Source organism: Andrographis paniculata, unplaced genomic scaffold, assembly GCF_009805555.1.
Source record: "Andrographis paniculata isolate CXL003 unplaced genomic scaffold, ASM980555v1 Contig18END, whole genome shotgun sequence".
Classification (NCBI taxonomy): Eukaryota; Viridiplantae; Streptophyta; class Magnoliopsida; order Lamiales; family Acanthaceae; genus Andrographis; species Andrographis paniculata.
Genome location: NW_026137468.1, coordinates 188,797 through 210,089, shown reverse-complemented (window position 1 = coordinate 210,089; position 21,293 = coordinate 188,797). Strand labels below are relative to the sequence as shown.

At 39.3% G+C, this 21,293-nt stretch overlaps 6 protein-coding genes across 8 annotated transcripts; 4 read left to right on the top strand and 2 right to left on the bottom strand.

Moving 5' to 3' along the window:
* The first annotated feature begins 351 nt into the window (after nt 1-351).
* LOC127239865 (non-specific phospholipase C6) lies at nt 352-2,537 on the top strand. Its single transcript, XM_051258216.1, has 3 exons — nt 352-1,632; nt 1,710-1,886; nt 2,030-2,537. Exons 1-3 carry the CDS (start codon nt 519-521, stop codon nt 2,344-2,346), a joined length of 1,608 nt encoding a protein of 535 aa, XP_051114173.1. The 5' UTR covers nt 352-518; the 3' UTR covers nt 2,347-2,537.
* Nucleotides 2,538-2,719: 182 nt separating this feature from the next.
* LOC127239884 (uncharacterized) lies at nt 2,720-3,606 on the top strand. Its single transcript, XM_051258245.1, has one exon. The coding sequence runs from the start codon at nt 2,918-2,920 to the stop codon at nt 3,401-3,403; it is 486 nt and encodes a 161-aa protein (XP_051114202.1). The 5' UTR covers nt 2,720-2,917; the 3' UTR covers nt 3,404-3,606.
* A 46-nt stretch (nt 3,607-3,652) lies between these two features.
* LOC127239872 (elongation factor 1-delta-like) lies at nt 3,653-6,707 on the top strand. Of its 2 annotated transcripts, XM_051258225.1 has the most exons (8): nt 3,653-3,753; nt 3,900-4,013; nt 4,502-4,618; nt 4,701-4,791; nt 5,003-5,126; nt 5,336-5,449; nt 5,609-5,770; nt 6,335-6,707. In XM_051258225.1, coding segments are annotated over exons 2-8 (696 nt in total). In that variant the 5' UTR covers nt 3,653-3,753; nt 3,900-3,927; the 3' UTR covers nt 6,337-6,707. The 2 variants fall into 2 exon arrangements, with proteins under 2 accessions (XP_051114182.1, XP_051114190.1); XM_051258233.1 differs by lacking the exon at nt 3,653-3,753 and having other exon boundaries at nt 3,766-4,013.
* A 1,050-nt stretch (nt 6,708-7,757) lies between these two features.
* On the top strand, nt 7,758-11,599 carry LOC127241575 (UPF0235 protein At5g63440). 2 transcript variants are annotated; one of them, XM_051260693.1, is made up of 7 exons: nt 7,758-8,001; nt 8,222-8,336; nt 9,059-9,212; nt 9,319-9,415; nt 10,278-10,366; nt 10,449-10,517; nt 11,139-11,599. In XM_051260693.1, exons 1-7 carry the CDS (start codon nt 7,887-7,889, stop codon nt 11,196-11,198), a joined length of 699 nt encoding a protein of 232 aa, XP_051116650.1. In that variant the 5' UTR covers nt 7,758-7,886; the 3' UTR covers nt 11,199-11,599. The 2 variants fall into 2 exon arrangements, with proteins under 2 accessions (XP_051116650.1, XP_051116659.1); XM_051260702.1 differs by having other exon boundaries at nt 7,779-8,001; nt 8,236-8,336.
* Nucleotides 11,600-12,257: 658 nt separating this feature from the next.
* LOC127241267 (cytochrome P450 94B3) lies at nt 12,258-14,461 on the bottom strand. Its single transcript, XM_051260201.1, has one exon. It carries the CDS (start codon nt 14,136-14,138, stop codon nt 12,564-12,566), a length of 1,575 nt encoding a protein of 524 aa, XP_051116158.1. The 5' UTR covers nt 14,139-14,461; the 3' UTR covers nt 12,258-12,563.
* A 3,674-nt stretch (nt 14,462-18,135) lies between these two features.
* LOC127241568 (uncharacterized) lies at nt 18,136-21,113 on the bottom strand. The gene is made up of 6 exons (XM_051260680.1): nt 20,921-21,113; nt 19,519-19,564; nt 19,300-19,426; nt 19,141-19,217; nt 18,641-18,714; nt 18,136-18,487 (listed from the first exon to the last, which is right to left on the bottom strand). Exons 1-6 carry the CDS (start codon nt 21,056-21,058, stop codon nt 18,452-18,454), a joined length of 498 nt encoding a protein of 165 aa, XP_051116637.1. The 5' UTR covers nt 21,059-21,113; the 3' UTR covers nt 18,136-18,451.
* Nucleotides 21,114-21,293: the final 180 nt, after the last annotated feature.

The window sequence follows — 21,293 nt, the reverse complement described above, 5'->3', positions numbered from 1 at the left end:
ATATATTATATTAATCTTTATACATTTGGACAAACTTTTGAAAGCAAAGGAAAAAACACTAATAAATATCTATATGACCACTACTAATGTAGTAAGTGGCAATACGCACGATCCAGGGAGGGGAGGGGAGCATATGCAGACTACATAAAACAACAGTAAGCAGTGTAGTGCAAATTGGACACGTACGTTTCAAATCATTACATCATTGCTTCTCTTACTACTATCTACCCCATGCTGGCCCTCCTAATTTAATTGATCCATCATTTCTTTCATGTTCATTGTGATTTGTGCCCCCAAAGTAAAAGTGGATAGAATAAATAAAAGTAGCCGGCCACCCAGCCCTCTTTGATGCCACTACTGACAACTAAAGTGACCACCCCCTCCCTCCCTCCACAAATTAAATAAAAACAAGAAGCGCTTTGCTGTGTTGAGGACAATCATCCACTGGACTGACCGACTGACTGACTGGTAAAAGAATTTGGCTGCGGAAGCCAAGCCATCCATCCCCCCATTGGCAAATGGCAATGGCGTTGAGTTTGCAGTTCCAAATCAAGAAAATGGCAACTACTGCTGTCTTCGTGCTTCTCCTACTTTCAACTATGTGTCGACACACCCACCAGCAGCAGCAGCAGTCGCCCATCAAGACTGTGGTGGTTTTGGTCCTGGAGAACAGGTCTTTCGATCACATGCTGGGATGGATGAAGTCGTCCGTGAATCCCTCCATCAATGGGGTCACCGGAAAAGAGTGCAACACACTGTCAACGAACCCCAACTCCTCTTCTTCAACCGAAAGAATCTGCTTTTCCGACGATGCTGAGTACGTGGATCCAGATCCAGGCCACTCCTTCGAAGCTGTTGAGCGCCAGGTCTTCGGGTCCACCTCAACAATCCCTTCAATGTCTGGCTTCGTGGAGCAAGCATTCACCATGTCCGCTAACCTATCCCGCACCGTTATGAAGGGATTCAGGCCTCAAAATCTCCCCATCTATGCCTCTTTAGTCAGTGAATTTGCTGTGTTCGACAGGTGGTTTTCATCGATTCCTGGCCCAACCCAGCCCAACAGGTTGTTTGTGTACTCCGCCACTTCCCATGGCTCCACAAGCCATGTGAAGAAGCAATTGGCTAAAGGGTACCCGCAGAAGACCATCTTTGATTCCCTCCATGAAAATGGGTTGGATTTTGGGGTTTATTTCCAGAACATTCCCACCACATTGTTCTATAGGAATCTGAGGAAGCTCAAGTACATATTCAAGCTCCATCCTTATGATTTGAAGTTCAAGAAAGATGCTAGGAATGGGAAGCTGCCCAGCTTGTCTGTGATTGAGCCTAGGTACTTTGATTTGAAGGGCATGCCCGGGAACGACGATCATCCATCCCACGATGTTGCCAATGGACAGAAGTTAGTGAAGGAGGTCTACGAGGCTTTGAGGGCTAGCCCTCAATGGAATCAGACGCTTCTGATCATTACATACGACGAACATGGTGGGTTCTATGATCATGTCCAAACCCCTTATGACAATGTCCCTAATCCGGATGGGAACACCGGCCCTTCCCCTTATTTCTTTAAGTTTGATAGGCTCGGAGTTCGAGTGCCTACGATCATGGTGTCACCTTGGATCAAGAAAGGGACTGGTAATTAATATAATGTTTACATCATTCGAGCATACATTGCTTGATTGTGATACTTTTCTTGTTCTGGTTTGCTGTAGTGATAAGCAAGCCTAATGGGCCGACACCCGAATCTGAGTACGAGCATTCTTCTATCCCCGCCACCATCAAGAAGATGTTCAATCTTTCATCCAATTTCTTGACTCACCGCGATGCTTGGGCTGGCACGTTCGAGCAAGTTGTTAGTGAATTAACATCTCCAAGAACTGATTGCCCCGGTAGCTACATTACACTCTATTTCTCCTTGCAGCTCCATTACATATATATGTACGTATATTTGGTTGCAACGAGCAGAGGAAGAAGCAAGCGACAACAGTAGAAGAAAATGATCTCATTACAATGTGTGTGTGTATGTTTGCAGAGGTATTACCTGATGTGGCACCTCTACGAAGAGGTGAGGCAGACGAAAACAGGGGACTATCGGAGTTTCAAGGGGAGGTTGTCCAGTTGGCTGCCGTTCTTAACGGGGACCATTTTTTGAGCAGCTTCCAGGATGAGATGGGGAAGAAGATGAACGTGAAGGAAGGATATGAATATGTAAGGGGCACCGTTTCGAGGTTCATTAGAGCTAGCAAAGAAGCGATCAAGTTGGGTGCGGATGAGTCGACCATTGTGGACATGAGGTCCTCTTTGACCACTAGATCAAAATCTGATCATCCTTCCACAACTAGAACCTAGATCCATCCACCCATCCATCAATTTTAGTTTTGGCTAATGCTGAGTAGTGAGTGAGTGAGTGAAGGAAGACTTGGGTTGTAGAGGAAAAAATGAAAACAAAAAGAGTTCTTTTAAGCTCAAAGTGTAGTTTGTGTTCATGTATGTATGTATCAGTGACTTACTGAGTATGAAGATGATCGGATTGTTCTTTCCCTTCCTCTTTTTCTATTTGGAATATATAATTAAATGAGATGTGATTTTCTGTTCATAGCTTCTTTTTTATAATCAACATGGTCAGTCGGAATTCATCAACAAAACTGGATTGATGAATTCCCACTTGCCAGGTCGGACTGTCACTGCTTTTGATGACCAGGGAACTTGTTTTGATCTTGAATGCTGGTGCTGGTGAGATTTAAATCATTGAGGTCAGCGCTTGGTAGTCTGTCGAGATCAAATGAAATTAAGTGAAAAGTGTTTGGTGAGCAACTCTATCAACACCATCATTTCTAGCTCAACTTCCATGCAACAACTTCCTACCCATCTCCATATTTAAAAGTCCACACCAATCCCCTTCCTCCTTCAGCCAGCGAAAATGGCCAGCAAGAAACCACAGGAAGATCAACGTGCCGGTGCAGAGATCATCCACGGCGCCGAGGAGTGCTACAACCACTCGCTGACACTCCTCAATGACCTCGGATTCCCCAAAGGCGTGCTGCCCCTCAAGGACCTGGAAGAGTGCGGCTTGGTGCGCGGAACACGGTTTGTGTGGATGAAGCAGAAGGCCCCCTACGAGCATTTCTTTGCGGGCACGAACACCCTGGTGAGGTACGACACCGAGGTGACTGCGTACGTGGAGAAGGGGAAGATGAAGAAGATGACAGGTGTGAAGAGCAAGCAGCTGTTTCTGTGGGTGCCCATTGTTGAGATGAGCATTGAGGAAAGTAGTGGGGGGGTGGACAGGATTTACTTCAAGACTCCAATGGGGGTGGGGAAGTCTTTTCCGATCACCGCTTTCATGGATGCTGATGAAGAAGAAGAAAAGGAGAAGGAGAAGCACTTGGATACAGTTGCCGAGTAGATTTGATTGATTGATTGATTGAACGAACAAATTCTTCACCACTTTCTTGTCTTGTTTCATTTCACGTGGGAAGGAATTTACCTCTTACTTTGTTGTTGCTGTTACATTCATTTGGCAAATGCTGCAGATGTCTTAAAAAATATGTACTTGTATATTTCTCAGCTGCCAGTTGGGGCCCCGATGATGATATCCAAAAACTAGGGAGTACTTATGGATTACGAACAAATATAGGGGTTTAAATGAAACAACCAAACCCTCTAGGGAACCGCCCGTATAAAACCCTAGAGAACAAAATTTGTGTCTCTTCTTCATTCCCAGTGACTCGACACCTCGGGCGCAGAAAAGCCTCTGTGAGTCTTACACGACCGCAGCAATATATCTATATTGGATCTGTTTATTTGTTCTTGTTACGTTAATCTGATGTGAATCTGGCTGTGCCGTTTCGTTTTTCTCCTGGAAAAAAACTCAATCTTGTGTTTTTGGGCGTGGTTAACAGGTGACATTTAAATCTTTGTCATTAAGCAATGGCAGTTGTTTTTCACGCCCTCAACACAGAGACTGGGCTCAAAAAGCTTGATGAGTACCTTTTAATCCGCAGTTACATTACTGGGTGAGCGCTGCTTGGCCTCTTTCATTTGATTGTGCTGTTGGTATTAAAGGATAGTTCTTGGGATATTTCACTGTGCGCTGATGACCTAAACTTTGGAACATGCATGAGAAAGCTGTACCTGACTAGATTCGGATTAGTTTGCATTCCGAACCAATACTAGATGCACTGATGTATGTATTGAATAGTTATTTTATACTAATAATGTATGAGCAATGAAGCAATCAGTAATTTGTTGGTTGATCTATTTCTTACAAAATCAAAGAGGCTACACGGCTATTTCTTATATGAGTATCTTATGCTTAATTGGCTCCGGAAGGACTTTGAGCAATTTTGTTCCAGATGCTGCAATATATTTGGCAAGAGAATAAAAATGACACATCTTGGTTCAGTGGGATATCTGAATTATCAATAATGCATATTTTATTTGCCAATTTGTTTAGTCATTATGAATAAATGCTTTTTTTAAAAGCTTCCATTCCTTGGTCCAGGTATCAGGCCTCCAAAGATGATCTCACAGTTCATAGTGCCCTTTCAAAGCCTCCACCATCTAGCTACATAAATGTTTCGCGGTGGTACAACCACATAGAAGCTTTGCTGAGGATCTCGTATGTTCTTCAAAGTTTATATCATATTCTTATAAACTAGAATTATATAGGCTTGCTTATTTGGTTGTTTGATCCTTTGCAGAGGAGTTTCTGGTGAAGGAAGCGGTGTAACTATTGAGGGATCAGCTCCAGTCACTGAAGCTGTTGCAACTCCCCCAGCAGCAGACAGTAAGGCAAGATATATGAATACATTTTACTGTTATATAGTATCTTAAATTTTCTGACAATGGCAATCCCCTTGAAATGCCTCTGTTCAATATGTAGATAGTTGTCATGCCATTTTTCACTTATAGAGTGATGGTGCCTTAGACTCATCTCTTTAGAGTCTGATTGAATCTCCCGAAGCTTAACAACCATATTTATGTGATGAAATGTGAATTACAGGCCACAGCTGCTGACGACGATGATGATGATGATGTAGATTTGTTTGGTGAGGAGACTGAGGAAGAAAAGAAGGCTGCTCAAGAACGTGCTGCTGCGGTCAAGGCTGCCTCAAAGAAGAAAGAATGTATAAGAAATGCTTTTCCTCCTTTGCTTTGTCATGAATTTTCCATTCATTATTTGAAAATATTAGTTAGTTTAATTTTACTCCTATTCAAATTTAGGTTCCCTGATAGGACATAGAACATGAATCTGTAGGATGCCATATTTTGAGCTCCCATATATTTATTCATCTTCTGACCACCATACCTGTCTTCAATGCAATGTTCCTTTCAGCGGGGAAGTCATCGGTGCTCTTGGATGTGAAACCATGGGATGATGAAACTGACATGAAAAAGCTTGAAGAAGCTGTTAGAAGTGTGCAGATGGATGGCCTTCTTTGGGGAGCGTGTAAGTTTTTCACCTTTATTTACATTACTCTGTAAGGGTGCTTGACATGGAAGAGGAATCCTTTGAGGAGGCATTGCTGTTTTAATTCGTATTTATTTATGGTGTAATAACCTTGCAAGAATGACAACTAAAAGCACAATGGGAATGGGTTGTTTTCAGCTAAACTTGTCCCTGTTGGGTATGGCATTAAGAAGCTGCAGATTATGATGACCATTGTGGATGATTTAGTTTCTGTGGACAACCTCATCGAGGATTATCTTACAGCTGAGCCAATTAATGAGCATGTTCAGAGTGTTGACATTGTGGCCTTCAACAAGATTTGTAAGTGTCTTATTGTACTGTTTTTATTCAGTTATTCTCACTGATTTGTTCTCAGTTCACAGAGAAACTTGCTTACAATGTCCAGTTTAACTGAAACTAGGAGAGTTTGTTTGAATTTTCCAGCAGCGGTGAAATATTTAAAAACCCGACATCAATTTCACCCCAAAATGACATTTTAACACCTAACTGCACAAACCATTACATCAAAAAATTATTATCTCCTGCATAGATTTTACATAAAAACACACTAAAAATTTTGTAAGCTGCTATCATTTCTCATCACAACAAAAAGCCTTGAAATTTCTGTTTTCTTGTGTAATTTTATAAACTCAAGTCACATTGCGGGGTAAGAGCTGCCAGGAAATTTCTGCCTCCATATTCTTTGTGATTCTCATGCTGGTTCCCTCCTTTCTAGAGAACCATTCAATTCAATCTTTTGCATCTATCTTGGAACAATTCTGGCATTTTATGACCTCATAGTGTTTATTAAGAGGTGTGCAGGTGCATGATGATAGTTATCATATTTATTTTATTGTCCCTCACCTGTAACTTTTATCGTTGCAGAAGAGATCTACCGGATGGAGTTGCTGCGGAGTCTATGCTATCTAAATTGTCATTTTTAAAGAGTCGGAACTGCTAAATTATGATGTGGGTTATTTGCGTGAGTCTGTGAGACCATGGGATTAGAGCGGTTCTGGGGGGTCAATACCCAACGCCTATCATCCAAGTAGAGTAGTCATGGTGTCTTTTTGTGATGGAATGAATGAATGTTACATGAAGAAATGAAGGGAAAGTGGAATATGCATTATTTAGAGTGTGGTGTGGTGTTGTTAACTTACTGCTTTGCGAATGGTGAGGATGATTATATAGTATTAATATGTTGTTATTATATATTATATGTATGAGCATCCAGTGCAAGGTTAAACTTTTTGAGTTAGATGGGTATGATTTGCGTGCTTGCTGCTGTCAGCTGTGGGAATGAGTGAACGAATTTGTTCTTGTTCTTATCAAAGACTTCGTCTGGATATAGATATAGATTTATTGAAGTTTTGAAATTTTAAAAGTAAGTAATACATTATGCTTTTGTAAGAAAAACAGGGGGAAAAATCAATTTTGGTCCCAATATAAAAATTTCATCAATTTTGGTTCCAATCTCAATATAAAATTTATCAATTTTGGTCTCAAGCTTGACCATTACAATAAATTTAAATTTTTGTTATATTTTTAATTTTTTTAATTTAGAATAGTTGATATAGTTAAAATAAAAAAAAAATATCAATAATAATTATAATATAATTAAAATATATCAATTTTAGTTCAAATAAGTATTTATAGAGTATGTTTTTTTGAAAAATTTTGTCTAAAATTTTAAGATTTTGTCCATTTTAACTGTATCAATTATTTTAAATTCAAAATAATTTTCTTTTTTATAAAAAATATAATAAGAAAATAAAATTTTAAACTAAATCAGAAATGTACATAGCTATGTATAATTATACACTAAAATATACATGGTCATGTGACAACATGACCGTGTATAATTGTACATGACCGTGTAACAACATGACCATATATAATTATATACTGAAATATACATGACCATGTAACAACATGACCGTGTATAATTGTATATGGCCTTGTACTTTATAGGTCAACTGTCATATCCACGTCAGCAATTTCTGTTAGTTTTTTTAACGGTGAGACAAAAATTAATTAAAATTGTTTATAATTGGACCAAAATTGATTAAAATTGTTTATATTGGGACTAAAATCGATGAATTTTTTATATTATGATTATATTAAAAGCAAAATTAATTTTTTCCCCGAAAAAAATTTAGTATACATGTCATTTGATTTATTATTATTAGTACCTCCATCATTTAAAAAAAAGAGAGGATATAGTAGCATTTTGTACATGCGTTTATTAACTCGAAAGAGGAAACGACGTCGTATGTCCGAGGAGGTGACTGCTATTATGCTTTTTGTAGAATCCCTCTCGCTCAACCAAACTGTTAAAAATAAAAATAATCCTGCCGCGCTGCTTTGCTCTGGTGGTTTTCTCCCAAATTTCTATACTTGCGGGAGGCTGCAGCCGGGATCAACGCTCACAGGACACATGCCGAAGAGAACCACGCATACGTATTCCAGCGAGGATGCTTTGCCTGATGGTCCTGACTCCGATCTATTCGTTTACTACTGCAAGCATTGCGGCGCCCATGTCCTCATCACCGGTAAATTCTTTTTTCATCAGTTTCTTCTTCTTTCATACTCGTCTGCTTCACCGTATTGATTCCCTCTGTGAAGTTGTTTTCTTGCGTTCTTCTGAAAAGACAAATTACTTTGACGCCTTTAGTGTGATTTCTACTCATTATCCCAAACAGTTCTAGTTTCAATCCTGTTGCGTTGATTACTACCCAAGTTAAGTTTCAGCGCACTAAAGTATTCGTTTAGATACACAATTGCAGAAAATGCCCAAGAGAAAAACAGACAAATCGTATGTTTTGGATAGAAAGAAACATCTAGCACGACTGAACACTAGCGAAGCGGGAAAGGTTCTCTTAAAGCGGTGAGCTTTTGTTGACATATGCTCTTTTAAGTAAGGCTTCAAAGCTTTGTCCTTTCAAATTTTTTGCGGTAATGCTCTTGTGCAATTTACAATAAGTCATAATTTTTGGTTGCTAACCCAACGACAACAGACTTATAGTTGAAAATATTTATTTAGAAAGGAATTGATCTATCGCAGAGCTGGTCTAACTGCTTGCTCATTTTCTTTAACATTCACCTGATGATGCTGGAAATTGAAAGAATAGCATTCAAAAGCTGCTTTCTTGATCTTGCATCGAACAAACTTTTGTTTTTACTCTTCCAGACTATAGAAGGATTTCCTGGATTGAATAATTTTCCTGTTGGGACTTATTTCTCTGTGTTACCAAATCAGGTTTAATTCCTTAATAAATTTTGTCAACCTTGTAAAAAGGGACGATTTAATGGGTGAGTTCTCCTCTGTGTGTAATTTAAAGACCCTAATCTCTCCAAACCTGTTTGACTACTTTAATACTGAAAATTCTTTGATGAAATAAATGATATTTGAAAGAAAAAATTGTTTCCGTACACTTTTTAGGAGTTGACTTTTATGGTTTCATTCAGCTATGTAGAAAATATGCTTGATGTTGAATCGTGTTTCTCTCAGGATTGTGTAATTACTTCTGATTAATGACAAAATGGAGATGGTATATTGATTTATCTTACTCTACCTTTTTTCCTGTTATTGTGGTGCTCTTTTTTCAGTGGTGAAGGAAAATTCGAGAGGCAGTATCGAATGAATTGTGTTGGTTGTGAGCTTTTAGTTTGCTACCGTGCCGAAGAGGAGTTGGAATCTTCTTCTTTGATCTATGTTGTTGATGGTGCACTCAGTACAATTGCTGCCGAAACAAATCCACAGGTAGCAATTATTGATATCTTACAGTACTTATTCATTTAAAGTCCTCTTTCCATCATCAATAGTTATCTTCTTTAAACTGTATTTCTAACTTTACTGTATGCTATAGGATGCGCCTGTTCCACCTTGCATATCACAATTGGAGGGTGGCCTTGTTCAAGTGGCCATAGAAGTGGAAGACCGTGCACAACGATCGGCAATTATAAGTAACTCATTTTCCTTGTTTCCCTCTTAGTTGTTGGATAATCTACCTCTATTTCATTACTGAGAGATATGAAGACACTTATCATATGGTCTTGCATGGTTAATAACTTGTTATCTTTTGTTTTTGTCATTTGGGTCATCTGTATTAGGTGAATCCCTGCATCTATTGCTTATAGATGTTTCAGATTATCAACATTATCTTTCTCTCTTGTGTAATAGAAGTTTGATGTCTCAATTACAGATAGACATGAACATGCTTATGATCTTGTGTGGTTTGTAAGTTTATATCTTCTCTTATTATCATTTAGGTCATTGGGTGAATTTTAGAATCTATCTGTATGAATGTTCATAATATTACCATTATCTTGCTCTGTCTACTAATATGAACTGGCTATGTGATAATTAAAAGCATGATATCATAATTATTGATAGACATGAATCTTCTTATTATTTTCTGTGGCTTGTATTCTTGCCATATTATGTTTTAACTATTTAGATCCTTGTTTTGGTTAATTCTGTTATCTTGTAATCACAAATTTTTCAGATATTTAACATCATCCTGTTCTCTCAATTACTCTGAACTGGTTATGAGGTGATAAGATGTTTGATATTTGCAAAGTTCACCGTATAATTAATTGTATTTTTGATACCACTCATGGGAGAGGTACCCTATTGAGGGGTTTTTAAGATATGTGGGGAAAAAAAAAAAAGTTCAATCATCATGTTAGTGGCTCTTTTGTAACAGATTTTGCCAGTTTTGGGTTACCAATATGATGGATTAAGGTTAACTCTATTACATGTTATATTACATGATAGTTTCCCTTGATAAGTCATCATATTTTTTTTTTTTTACTTTAACTTCAGGAGTAAATGCTGATGATGTTCGAGTTACTGTAGCTGCACCTGCTGCACGAGGAGAAGCTAACAATGAACTTTTAGAATTTATGGGAAAAGTATGTCAATGGTCTATTCTAAGTTCTGTTCAGGGGTTACCTTTCAGTTTATAAATTGAACAAGCTGGATTTATTGAAACAGGTCTTGGGTCTGAAGTTGAGCCAGATGACTCTCCAAAGAGGATGGAATAACAAATCCAAGCTCCTCGTTGTAAGTTTGACAGTGTGTGTTTTGTTCATATGCATATATTGTGTGTTCCTAATGTGTTTGAGCGGTCTATTTTCTCTATGTTATCTTTGAGTTGAAGCCAACATGAAATTTCTATATGCTTTATATACAACATTTGGCGGTAAAGGTTAGTGGTCATTGTATCTTAAGATCAAACTATGCAATAGCAGAAACAATGATATGCATTACTTTTGCATGTATTAGTTAGCCGAAAAATAAAATTGAAATGAATAGAGAGAACCAAGCTCCCCCTAAAGCAAAAGAGAAAGGGCAAATAAGAAATCAAAGAGGTGCCTAAAGGGTGGGGGCAATCTGGGTAGGAGATGGTGTTGATTGTGTGTCTGGGCAACTTACATAGAGATGAGAGTAGGATGTGTTTGGAATGTTTTTGTTGGTCTGTGTTTTAGGATTTTTTAAGTTGAGAGAAACATGAATGAACCGAACCAATCAGTGTGTTGCTACTGTAGTGGCATGTTCATTGTCGAACCATATATAGTACAAGAAGTAGGGCATGTAATTGTTGGCTGCCTGAAAGGAAAGCCCATGTGTGTGTTCTCTTGTTTTGTTTACGATTCATTCTATGAATGTGGGTGGGTGGTGCAGGTGGAGGACATGACAGCGAGACAGGTGTACGAGAAGCTGCTGGAAGCAGCACAACCTTGAGCTGGCATGGCATACGGCGATGATGATATACATACATACATACATACATACATTTGCTTGGGACCTTAATGTGCTGTGGCAATCAATATTGGTTTATTTGATTTCATAATTCCAGGGCACAAACAACCACCAGCTAAGATTTAGTTTGAGATGCATGCATGCATCACCCCCACCGCCATCCTAGCCTAGCTGACTGTCTGACAGTATTATCCTTCTTATCCTGTTTCCTTGGATTTTGGATGTTGATCTTGATTTTGGTCTTGTCTTGTGTGGTGTGATTTCTCTATTGGAATAGACGATGGATGGGGCATATATGTTAATCGAGATTGGTACGTGGTGTGCTTGGAAACCACAAATTAGTATTGTATTTGTATTGTTTCGGAGTTGAAGACGTTTTTTGATATCTGGATACTATTTTATTAGTATTATTATTATTATTCTTTGTTGTGTTTAGGTGTTAAAAGTAGCAGAAAGGTAGCAAGTGTTGGAAATGGTGTGGCGCGCTCACACACATATATCTAATACTACTTACTACATAATATATATATATAGGTAAAGTGAATGGATGATAAAATATTGGCTGATGAATTTTGCCTAACCCACTCTACTTGGAGTTCGGTAGTGAAGTGGAAGTGATGAGTATTTTATTAGTGGCAGATTTGGAGAAGCTTTGCTTGACATTGGTCCTTTTATTAAATTAAATGATTTTCCGGGTTGTCTTGCCTTGTCTTATCGTGTCCATCGGGCTACGGTAATAAACAAGTAATTACTTCTATTAATTAACCATGATTGGAATGGAGTGAACGGGCCTAATTACCATCTCTCTCTCCCTCTCTGTGCCTGTTTGAGTGACGACAAATGAAGAATCAAAGAAATGATGCCATCCATCCATCCATCCATCCATTCATTGCTTTAATTAATATACAAAACGACAAAAACCTACAACGAACACAGCAGCAGCAGCAGCAGCAGCAGCGCGTGTCCCTTGCGATTTCGCATTACTATATATGCTACCACTACTGTCTATTTATGTTATACAATAATTAATTAATTAATTAATTAAATGAAATATCCCTCCTAGCTGTATATCACCATCCCAAATGCACTTCCACAACTGTATGCTTGTTTGTACTATGTATACCATTACTTCATCCAGTTTAAAAGTAAGCAACATACAGTATAATAAATAAATGGAGTAATTCTCTATCAGTTATTATACTTTAAATAAAAAATAAAAATTGAAGACGACGACGACACAGATCGCAGCAAATCAATATAAGTTTATACTAGTATACATAGACGGCGGCAGACAGGCATATATCTGAATTGATGATGATCTGTGATCATAATTAAGTAGCAAGCTAGCTAGCTACTTGTTCTCCGGCGAACCCTGACATTGAACCCACCGGCCATGTGCGCCGTCAGCAACGGAACAAAAACCGGCGGGTCGTGGCGCACCGGCAGCAGCTCGAACCGGGTCAGGACCGAGGCCACCAAGTACTTCATTTGGATGAAAGCCATCTCCTTCCCCAGGCACACTCTCGGCCCCGCCTGGAACACCGGAAACTTGAACGGGCTCACCCTCGCCACCCCCCCGCCGCCGTCCAGCCACCGCTCCGGCCGGAACTCCAGGCAGTCCTTCCCCCACAGCGCCTCCATTCTCCCCATTCCGTAGGGGAAATACGTCACCCGGTTGCCCCTCCGAACCCGAGTCCCGTCCGGCAAAACGTCGTCGTTGGCGGCGTGCTTGGAGTCCCACACCACCGGAGGGTACAGCCTCATCGATTCGTTCAGGCACGCCGTTACGTAGTTCATCTCTTTCAGGTTGTCGAACCCCATCGTCCCTCCTCCTCCTCCTGCCGTGATGATCGAGCTCACCTCCTCCACAACCTGCTGCTCCGCCTCCCGGTGCCCGGTCAGCAGCCACAGCAGCCACGTCACGGCGGCGGAAGTGGTGTCCCTCCCAGCCATCAGAAAGCTTATCACCATATCCCGCACCACCTCATCGTCCATTCCAGCTTCCAGAAACCTCGACAGCAGATCTCTTCCGCTCTCTAATTTCCCATCCATCGATTCTCTCTTCGACCGGATCATCTCATCGACACAGCCGTGGACCAGCTTCACCGCATCCTTCAGTTCTTTCTCCATCCCCAGGTTGAGCGCCCGCTTCAATTTCCAAACTGCGAAGATCGGCGCCGCGCCGCGCATGGCGGAGATTCCCGACGCGGCGTCGAAGGCCAGCGCAAGCGGCGGCGGGGGGCTGGAGAGGTTGAGGCAGCCGGGATCCATCCCGATCGACACCCTGCAGATGGTATCGAAGGCGAAGCTCCTGAGCACCTCCTGCATGTCCAGAATCAGGCCGTTGTCGGCGGCGTCGCGGAGAATCGGGATGAGGCGGCTGTGGACCTCGTCCTCGAGGATCTTGACGACGAACTCGCGGAGGGATTTGGTGGTGAACTCGTGGCTGGCGAGCTTGCGCTGGATGGTCCACATCTCGCCGTCGACGTTGAAGATTCCAAACCCTAGGAAATCTCCGAGCAGATCGGTGAAGGGCTTTCCCTTGGGGTAGTTGGGGAAATTGGACTTGAGAATGTACTCGACATTGGACGGATTGGCGGTGACGATGGTCCGGGGGGCGCCGAGGCGGTGGAGGACGATGGTGTGGGTGGGGGAGCGGACGAGGAGGTCGGTGTACCAATGGAGGAGGCGGCGGCGGTTCTTGTAGAAGGCGAAGAGGCAGGCAATGCTGGTGGGGAGGAAGAAGCTGCTGCTGCTGCGGGCAAGATAGGCAAGCTGTAATAGCTTTCTGGATCTGAGGAGGAGCCGGTTTAGTGTCGTCGTTGTGTTCTTGATAAGGGATGCAAGAAGGAGGGGAGAAAAGATCAATAGAAGAACTCCAACCCCGACCCCCCCTGCTGCAACAACGCACAAATAATCCATAATCCAATCGAATCGGAGAAGATGATGATGATAAGCTAGCTACTGTAGAGGGTTTGAGATGTTGTGTGTGTACATACAATACAATACAATACACCGATACCACCGCCGCTGCTGCTGATGCTGCTCTGGTGGCTATAGATAGAAAGATGGATGGATAGAAATATGCTATATATATATATAAGATATGTGATATGATGTTGATATAGATATAGATATAGTAGTAGTAGTAGTAGTACAGTGTTACATACATGGCAGTTGGGAATTGGGAATTGGAGGAGAAGTGGAAGTGGGAGTAATAAATGCGGGCGGAGTTTTGATGCACGTGCTGCCTCTTCCAGAACAAAAAAGAAAAACGAATTGAGTAGTAGTAGTAGTAGAAGAGAATGTGGGGCGGGGGTAAAATCGGAATTTCAGTGTGCGGTCTGACTCTCCATCGCATCAGGCTCAGGCTCAGGCTCAGTGGCTGAATGAATGAATGATCGATCAATGATATGTGCTTCGATTTCAGTTTGCGGCGGGACGGACGGATGTGTCTGTGTCTGTGTCTGTGTCCCTCACCCGTCCCACCCATCCCTCTTACCTCTCATTAATTACTACTAGTAATTCACTACACTTGTCCACTTTCTAATTTCTTTTCTTCAATTTAATTTAATTAATTAGATAATCTATATATGAATTTTGATTATAGTAGTAGCACATAATTGGCAATCCATATTCCATCATATATATATATATATATATACTTTAATAATAATAATACTAACAAAACTACTACAATTTTATAAAAGTCTTTCCATGCTTGCTAATTATAATAAACTACTACTACTACTACTACTACAATAATTTGCACAATTACTCTTATTGTTCATTTATAATCAGTAGGTCCTGTCATGGTCTACATACCCCTTAATTAAAGGCAAGAGGCCTAACATATGTTTTTTTTTAAAAAAATAATAATAATAATAATAATAGTAATAATAAATATAAAAATATTAATTAATCATAATTACTATATCAAAATTAATATAGTAAATGAATTTACAATTAATAAATATATTTCATAAATGACATTGTTGCGCTTATTTTAAAAATTCAACACATTAAATGGCTACTATTGATTTTAAAAATTCAATACATAGTTGACATTATATAGCATTAAAAACAAACATGTCATCCAGTAAAAAAAATGGTCTAAGAGTATGAAGATGAACTTGCTATCTCATGAGTTCAAACCTCCTTTTTATGTATAAAATAATTACGTGTAATAATATATTTATAATTTAAATTTAAATTAAAAAGAATTGGTATTATTTTATAACTAATATTATTATTATGATAAAAAATAGAATTTACAGGATGAAGTATAATATATTAATAAAAGCATTTTGTAATAAATAAGGATGAAGTAACAAAATTAATGCAAGTAAAAGTCATCTTCCTCCTCCGTATGACTTTCTATAAAAAGTCTATAGAGTGTGACAGATAATACGACAGAATAGGTCAAATACAAATCAGATAATAAACTATAAAAGAAGCCCACATATAGTATTTTATTATTATATATATGTATGTATGTATGCGTGTGTGGGGCGGGGGTATTGTTTTGTAGTCGACATTAGAGAAGAGAGAGAGAGAGAGAGAGAGAGAGAGAGAGAGAGAGAGAGAGAGAGAGAGAGAGAGAGAGACCTCAGCATATATCGATCAACGAACGACCTCGTCCATGCACGTGTCTTAATTCATTAGTCATTAATAATCACGCAGAGTACGGACGGACTTTAATTTCTTAGCTATTATAATTTACCTTCCACTCCACAACCAAATTGCTGCTTAATTTCGACTCACTCCTTCCCTTCTTTCCTTCATAAATAAATAGATATAACATTGCCTCAATTCATTACAACATATACCTTAATAGGTAAAATTAAATTTAAAACTACTAATTAATTAAAATATCTTAACTTACTCAAATTCAACATAATCAAAGATAGGACTCACTATTAGAATCGAAAACAAGGATACTCTCAATTAAATTGAAAATGACACTTTGATATAATCGGAAATATGACTTTGAAAAAATATGACAAAGAGATATAGAATGATTATCATATATATTCAAAGACAGACAAATTAAATACTAGGAGTTTAAATGGAATCCGATCGAATTAGAAATTAGAGTGGCAACGACAGACATGCATGATTTTCAAATGAATTCTGTGTTTAGAGAAATGTGGTTAATATGTTGTAGTTACTCTAAAAGAAAATTAATAGCTTTGATATCATATTATGTGCATGATGTTAAATATGACTATTTCATATTTATTTATATTTCATGGTAATCATCGACTAACACGTCAATTTTGTAGGTGAAATGATGATGATAATAATAATAATAATAATAAAACATCTGCTCCCAAGTTTAACTTCAATACCGATTAACCAACTTTGAATTGAAATGCACATATATCTAGAAATGAAAGGAGTCGAATTCAATATATGCATGCGTGCACATGACACTTTTGTTTTTTCTTCTCTACGTCTTTTATTTATATATGTGTATTATTATAGAAAGGAAGTATTGCAATGTGCATGAATACGGCAACAAGTCAACAACAACACACGAATCATAAGTTGGTCAAAAGTATTGCCTGCATATTTTATATCTATACATCATTTGACTTGCAAATGCAAAATAAGTCTCCATGCCGACATGAATTTCTGTTCCAATAATTGGTCAACTTAATTATGTTAATAGAGGAGATATATTAGTAATATATATGTGAGTCAGCCAAGTCTCCTTTCCCCGTCTCCAGCTATAATAATAAAATGAAACCAATCAGTATACAGGAGAAGAAGAAGAAGAAGAAGAAGAAGAAGTTAATGTTAATGGGTGGTGGAGATACACTAGTCAGTAGTCAGTAGTGTAGTGATAGACACATGCATAAACTACTCCATAAGACAGCAGGGCAGGGCAGCATATGCATATATGATATAATGCAGTTTCAGTTTAGACAATTGCAGTTGCATGTGGCACGTACTAGTAAGGCGGCGCGGCGAAGAAAAGTAAAATGCGGAAACCGTGTTATAGATGCTGCTGCTGCTGCAGCATTCTCTCTCTCTCTCTCTCTCTCTCTCTCTCTCTCTCTCCCCCCCCCCCCCCCCCCCCCCCCCCCAGTACTACAACAATCAATCCTCTAATTGATTAATTTTGGATCCGTATGTATGTACATCGCCATCATCATTATTCACCTTTTGCTTGCGCTTTGAAAACGACACGCAAGGACGCACATGCACAGATATCCATCTTCTTCTTCTTCTCTTTATTATTAGTATTAATTAATAATTAAATTTTAAAAGATGATGTCGATAGATTTCCATTCTGACCACGTCTCATAGTACTACTAATTCATTTAATTTAATGGATGCGATTTTCAGAATTGCGGCACCAAACTTAGGCACGAGCCGTTGCTGTCTGTTTGTCGACGTGACATATATCTCGCTGTCTATCTCTATCCTCCACCTTTCTTTCTTTCTTTCTTTTCTTTTCTCATCTCTTCTCTCTCCATTTCTCTCTCTCCATTTTCATTGCCATTGCCGACTTACTCCTTTTTCCTTCATTTGGTTGGATTTCATGCCATCTTTTCTCCCATCCATCCATATTATACTAGTATATTACTCCATCTTAGCTTCCTTTCATTCGACACCCACCCACCCTGTATAGGGTAATACCACCGCACGAGACTTTTCTATCTTCCCTTTCCTGCCCTACCCTACCCCACCCCACCCTTCCCTTTTATCCAATAACAATAATACCAGTAGCCATCCCATCCCACCCCGCCCACAATATAATGCAATTGCTGCTGCTGGTATCATCATCAATAGCCGCAACTACTGTCACAGTCGTCTATCTGTGGTGTTGGTGGCGGGGCGGGGCGGGTAGATTAGATAGAGAAAGACCACCCCCAACTCCGTGGACTGTTTCTACTTGCGGGCTACAAGGGACAAACACGTGCATTCACACACTTCACTTCAATTCAATTGTCTTAAACATTATCACCAGACCAGACCAGACCAGACCAGACCAATTATCACACCCCAACTATACTTCAAAACTAATTCATTGCTTCCAAACCATGGAGTATTATTACTTACTACACATACATATCTACAACAAACAAACAAACTAACCACCATTTTAATGCTTAATTGCCTGAGTTGATGAGCTGGAGGACTGCTCGTACCGACCACTTGATGCGAACCATCACCACTGCTTAAGCTACGTCTTTCCCCTCACTCCCACACTCGTATCATCATCATCATCTTGCACCTCGCAATCGAGCAATTAACTCATCCTGTTGTTCACAACACCCGTTGCATAAATACATTATATTGATTATCCCATACACATGAACACAATAGAGAATTTCACACAATTTCATTTATGTCGCTACTCTACTCAATTACTATAGCATAAAATAATGGAGGGTAGGGTGGGGGGAGCTTGCCTTTCTCCCCTTTGCTGAAAGCCCCTTCTCCCTAAGTGCAGCACGGAGTTTCTCTACTGTCAAACTCTGCAGATCTGCAAAGAGGATCACATTCAGATCATATGATATACGAAAATAACGGATGACATACACAATTGCATTGCATTTCTCACCTGGCACCAAAGGTGCATTTCTCACAGTAATTCATCATCTTTCTTAATCACAAAACTGAAGAACACATGGCACAGCTTAAAGATGTTCAACGTATTTTACTCTATTTTTCATTTCAAACCCAACTTTAGCACGGACATTCTGATGAAAGCTAGTTCAGCGTAAGGAGTGAGGAATAGGGATCATTGACAAGTAGAAGAAACTCATTAAACTGTAAGATAGAAAACTTTAAAGAGGATTCAGGCTAACTGGTAGATTATGGTGATATCACACAAATTGTACATGTTCAAGTGTTGCATAAAAAACTTTTACATCAGTTGAATGTGTCAAGTGTGAGAGAGCATACTCACCTAGAGAAGAACTAAGCTGATTGCTGGAATTGGTCTTCTTCAGTGCAGCTTTATTTTCCAAGGGCTTTTCAGCAGCTCTGAGAAGTGACAGTTTTAAGCATGTAAGCAAATAAATCACACAGATCGGTAACATAAACAATGGGAAAATAGATTAATCACCTTTTTCTGGAACCATGAATCGCAGCGGTACCTTTTCCATCTTTTGAATTGGACTCACCCTTTGGATTCTTAAGCAGAAGAGACCTTATCAAAATATTCGTTTGGTTTGTCCTTATAACCTGGTCCTCTGGGACAAGATAGTCAAGGTAGCGTCTTCATTATCTACAATGACAAGAAACATACTAAAGAAAACAGTACTGTACATGCTGCATGAAGAACCTGGAGGTGATGTATCATGGTCACAAATGTAAACCCGCATCCCTCCCTGCATAAATTGTAAATAATTTAGAAGTTATGAGATGGCGAAAAAATAAGGCTATATACATATATTTCAGACAGTTTAGAAAACGATGTTTATAACTGCATTCATTCAATATAGCTCTTACCTATGTGAAGAAGAAGAAATTATCTTCTCCACATTAATGGACCTCATAGTATTTCAATTTTCAATGAGCCAAGGTAAGCGGATGCAAGATGACAGAAATCAGAATTAACAGTTCAGGAGTCAACATAATAATCGATCTTAAAAGAAAATGGTCTACCCGCGCACTGGAGATTTATATTTGTTGAATATGTCTCACAATGAAAAAAATGTGGAAATTCCCTTCGCTTGTAAGGATGAAGGGCAGTCCACCTAATACCAAATATTTTTAGGTTGAAAGCCCGAATAACATAGTATCAGAGCTATGGTGCCCGTATTGGGTATTGATACTATTTGGATTTTCGAGATTATTATCTCGAAAGGAAGTGTTGAATGTCCCACATTGGAGAAAATGTGAGAATTCTCTTAGCTTATAAAAGTGAAGGGTTACTCCACTAAATACCAATTGAGTTTAGGTTGGAAGTCCGGATCCTTTCTTAACAATATTCACTCACCAGGTGATTTCAATGCATATTCAGAAACATGTTTCCTATCACAAATGACAGATCTATTGATAGCCAGTGGATGTCTAGTTACTCAAATATTTCACAGTTAGAGAAGATGATTTCAAATTTTATCAGGAGTGCGTATGAACAAATGGGATGCAGAAACAGGCCGGCGAGGTAAAGTTCAAACATGAATCAATATATAATCATGAATATGAAAGATGTGGCAAACTCAGAAGGATAGGCATAACTGTTGAATCAACAATGGAATTATTTTAATCTACTGAACTTGCCATTCAAACCTCTCTATAACCCCACAACTCCCCCCCCCCCCCCCCCTGATTTTTGTTTCTAAAGCATAGTAACTTCGGCCTTCCAGCTTCCAAGTGGAATTATATTAATCTCATAAAACATTAGTCTATAGGAAGTCTCAAGTCTGTCTCCATGACGTCTATTTCACGAACAGTCCTTACGTTAAACATTCACCGGAAAAGAATTAGACAAAAACATTAGTATCCACTATCGATGAAACTAAACTCGATTCCGTAAAACAATTTATCACTCGAAGTCGAAGTGACAACAGTAAGCCTCAAATTCTCCCAATCAAGACAGAAACTTTTTCACCGTCCCAATAAAAAAGTCGTCCTTTACATCAAGAAACAGTTAACATCATCTCCCTCTAAGAACAAGAAAGCTGAACACACACACACACACCAAAAAAAAAAAATAGGGCTTTAGGGGAATGTGGAAATACCTGGTTAGTGGAGACGACGGTGGATGAGAGGTGGCCCCGAGAGGGCAGGTTGGCAAGGAATTTAGAAGCTTCGCCATCGGGGCATGCCGGAACGAAGGCCATATCGGACGGCGACGGCGTGTCGTAGCCACCATCCATTCTATATATTTGGTTGGGTGGTGCGTTTACTTTGCTAAAAAAGTAGTCAAAAGGAATTCAATGATTGAGGGCACGGGCAGGCAGGGGCGGGGAAAAAGTCCGAACCGAACCGCCAAACTTTTGAATCGAATTAAATATATATATATATTCTTTTAATCGAGTAAATTTGTCTTAAATACAAATATAGCATATTTTACATTTGTTCGATCGAATTCAGTTTCATATTTTTTAAGAT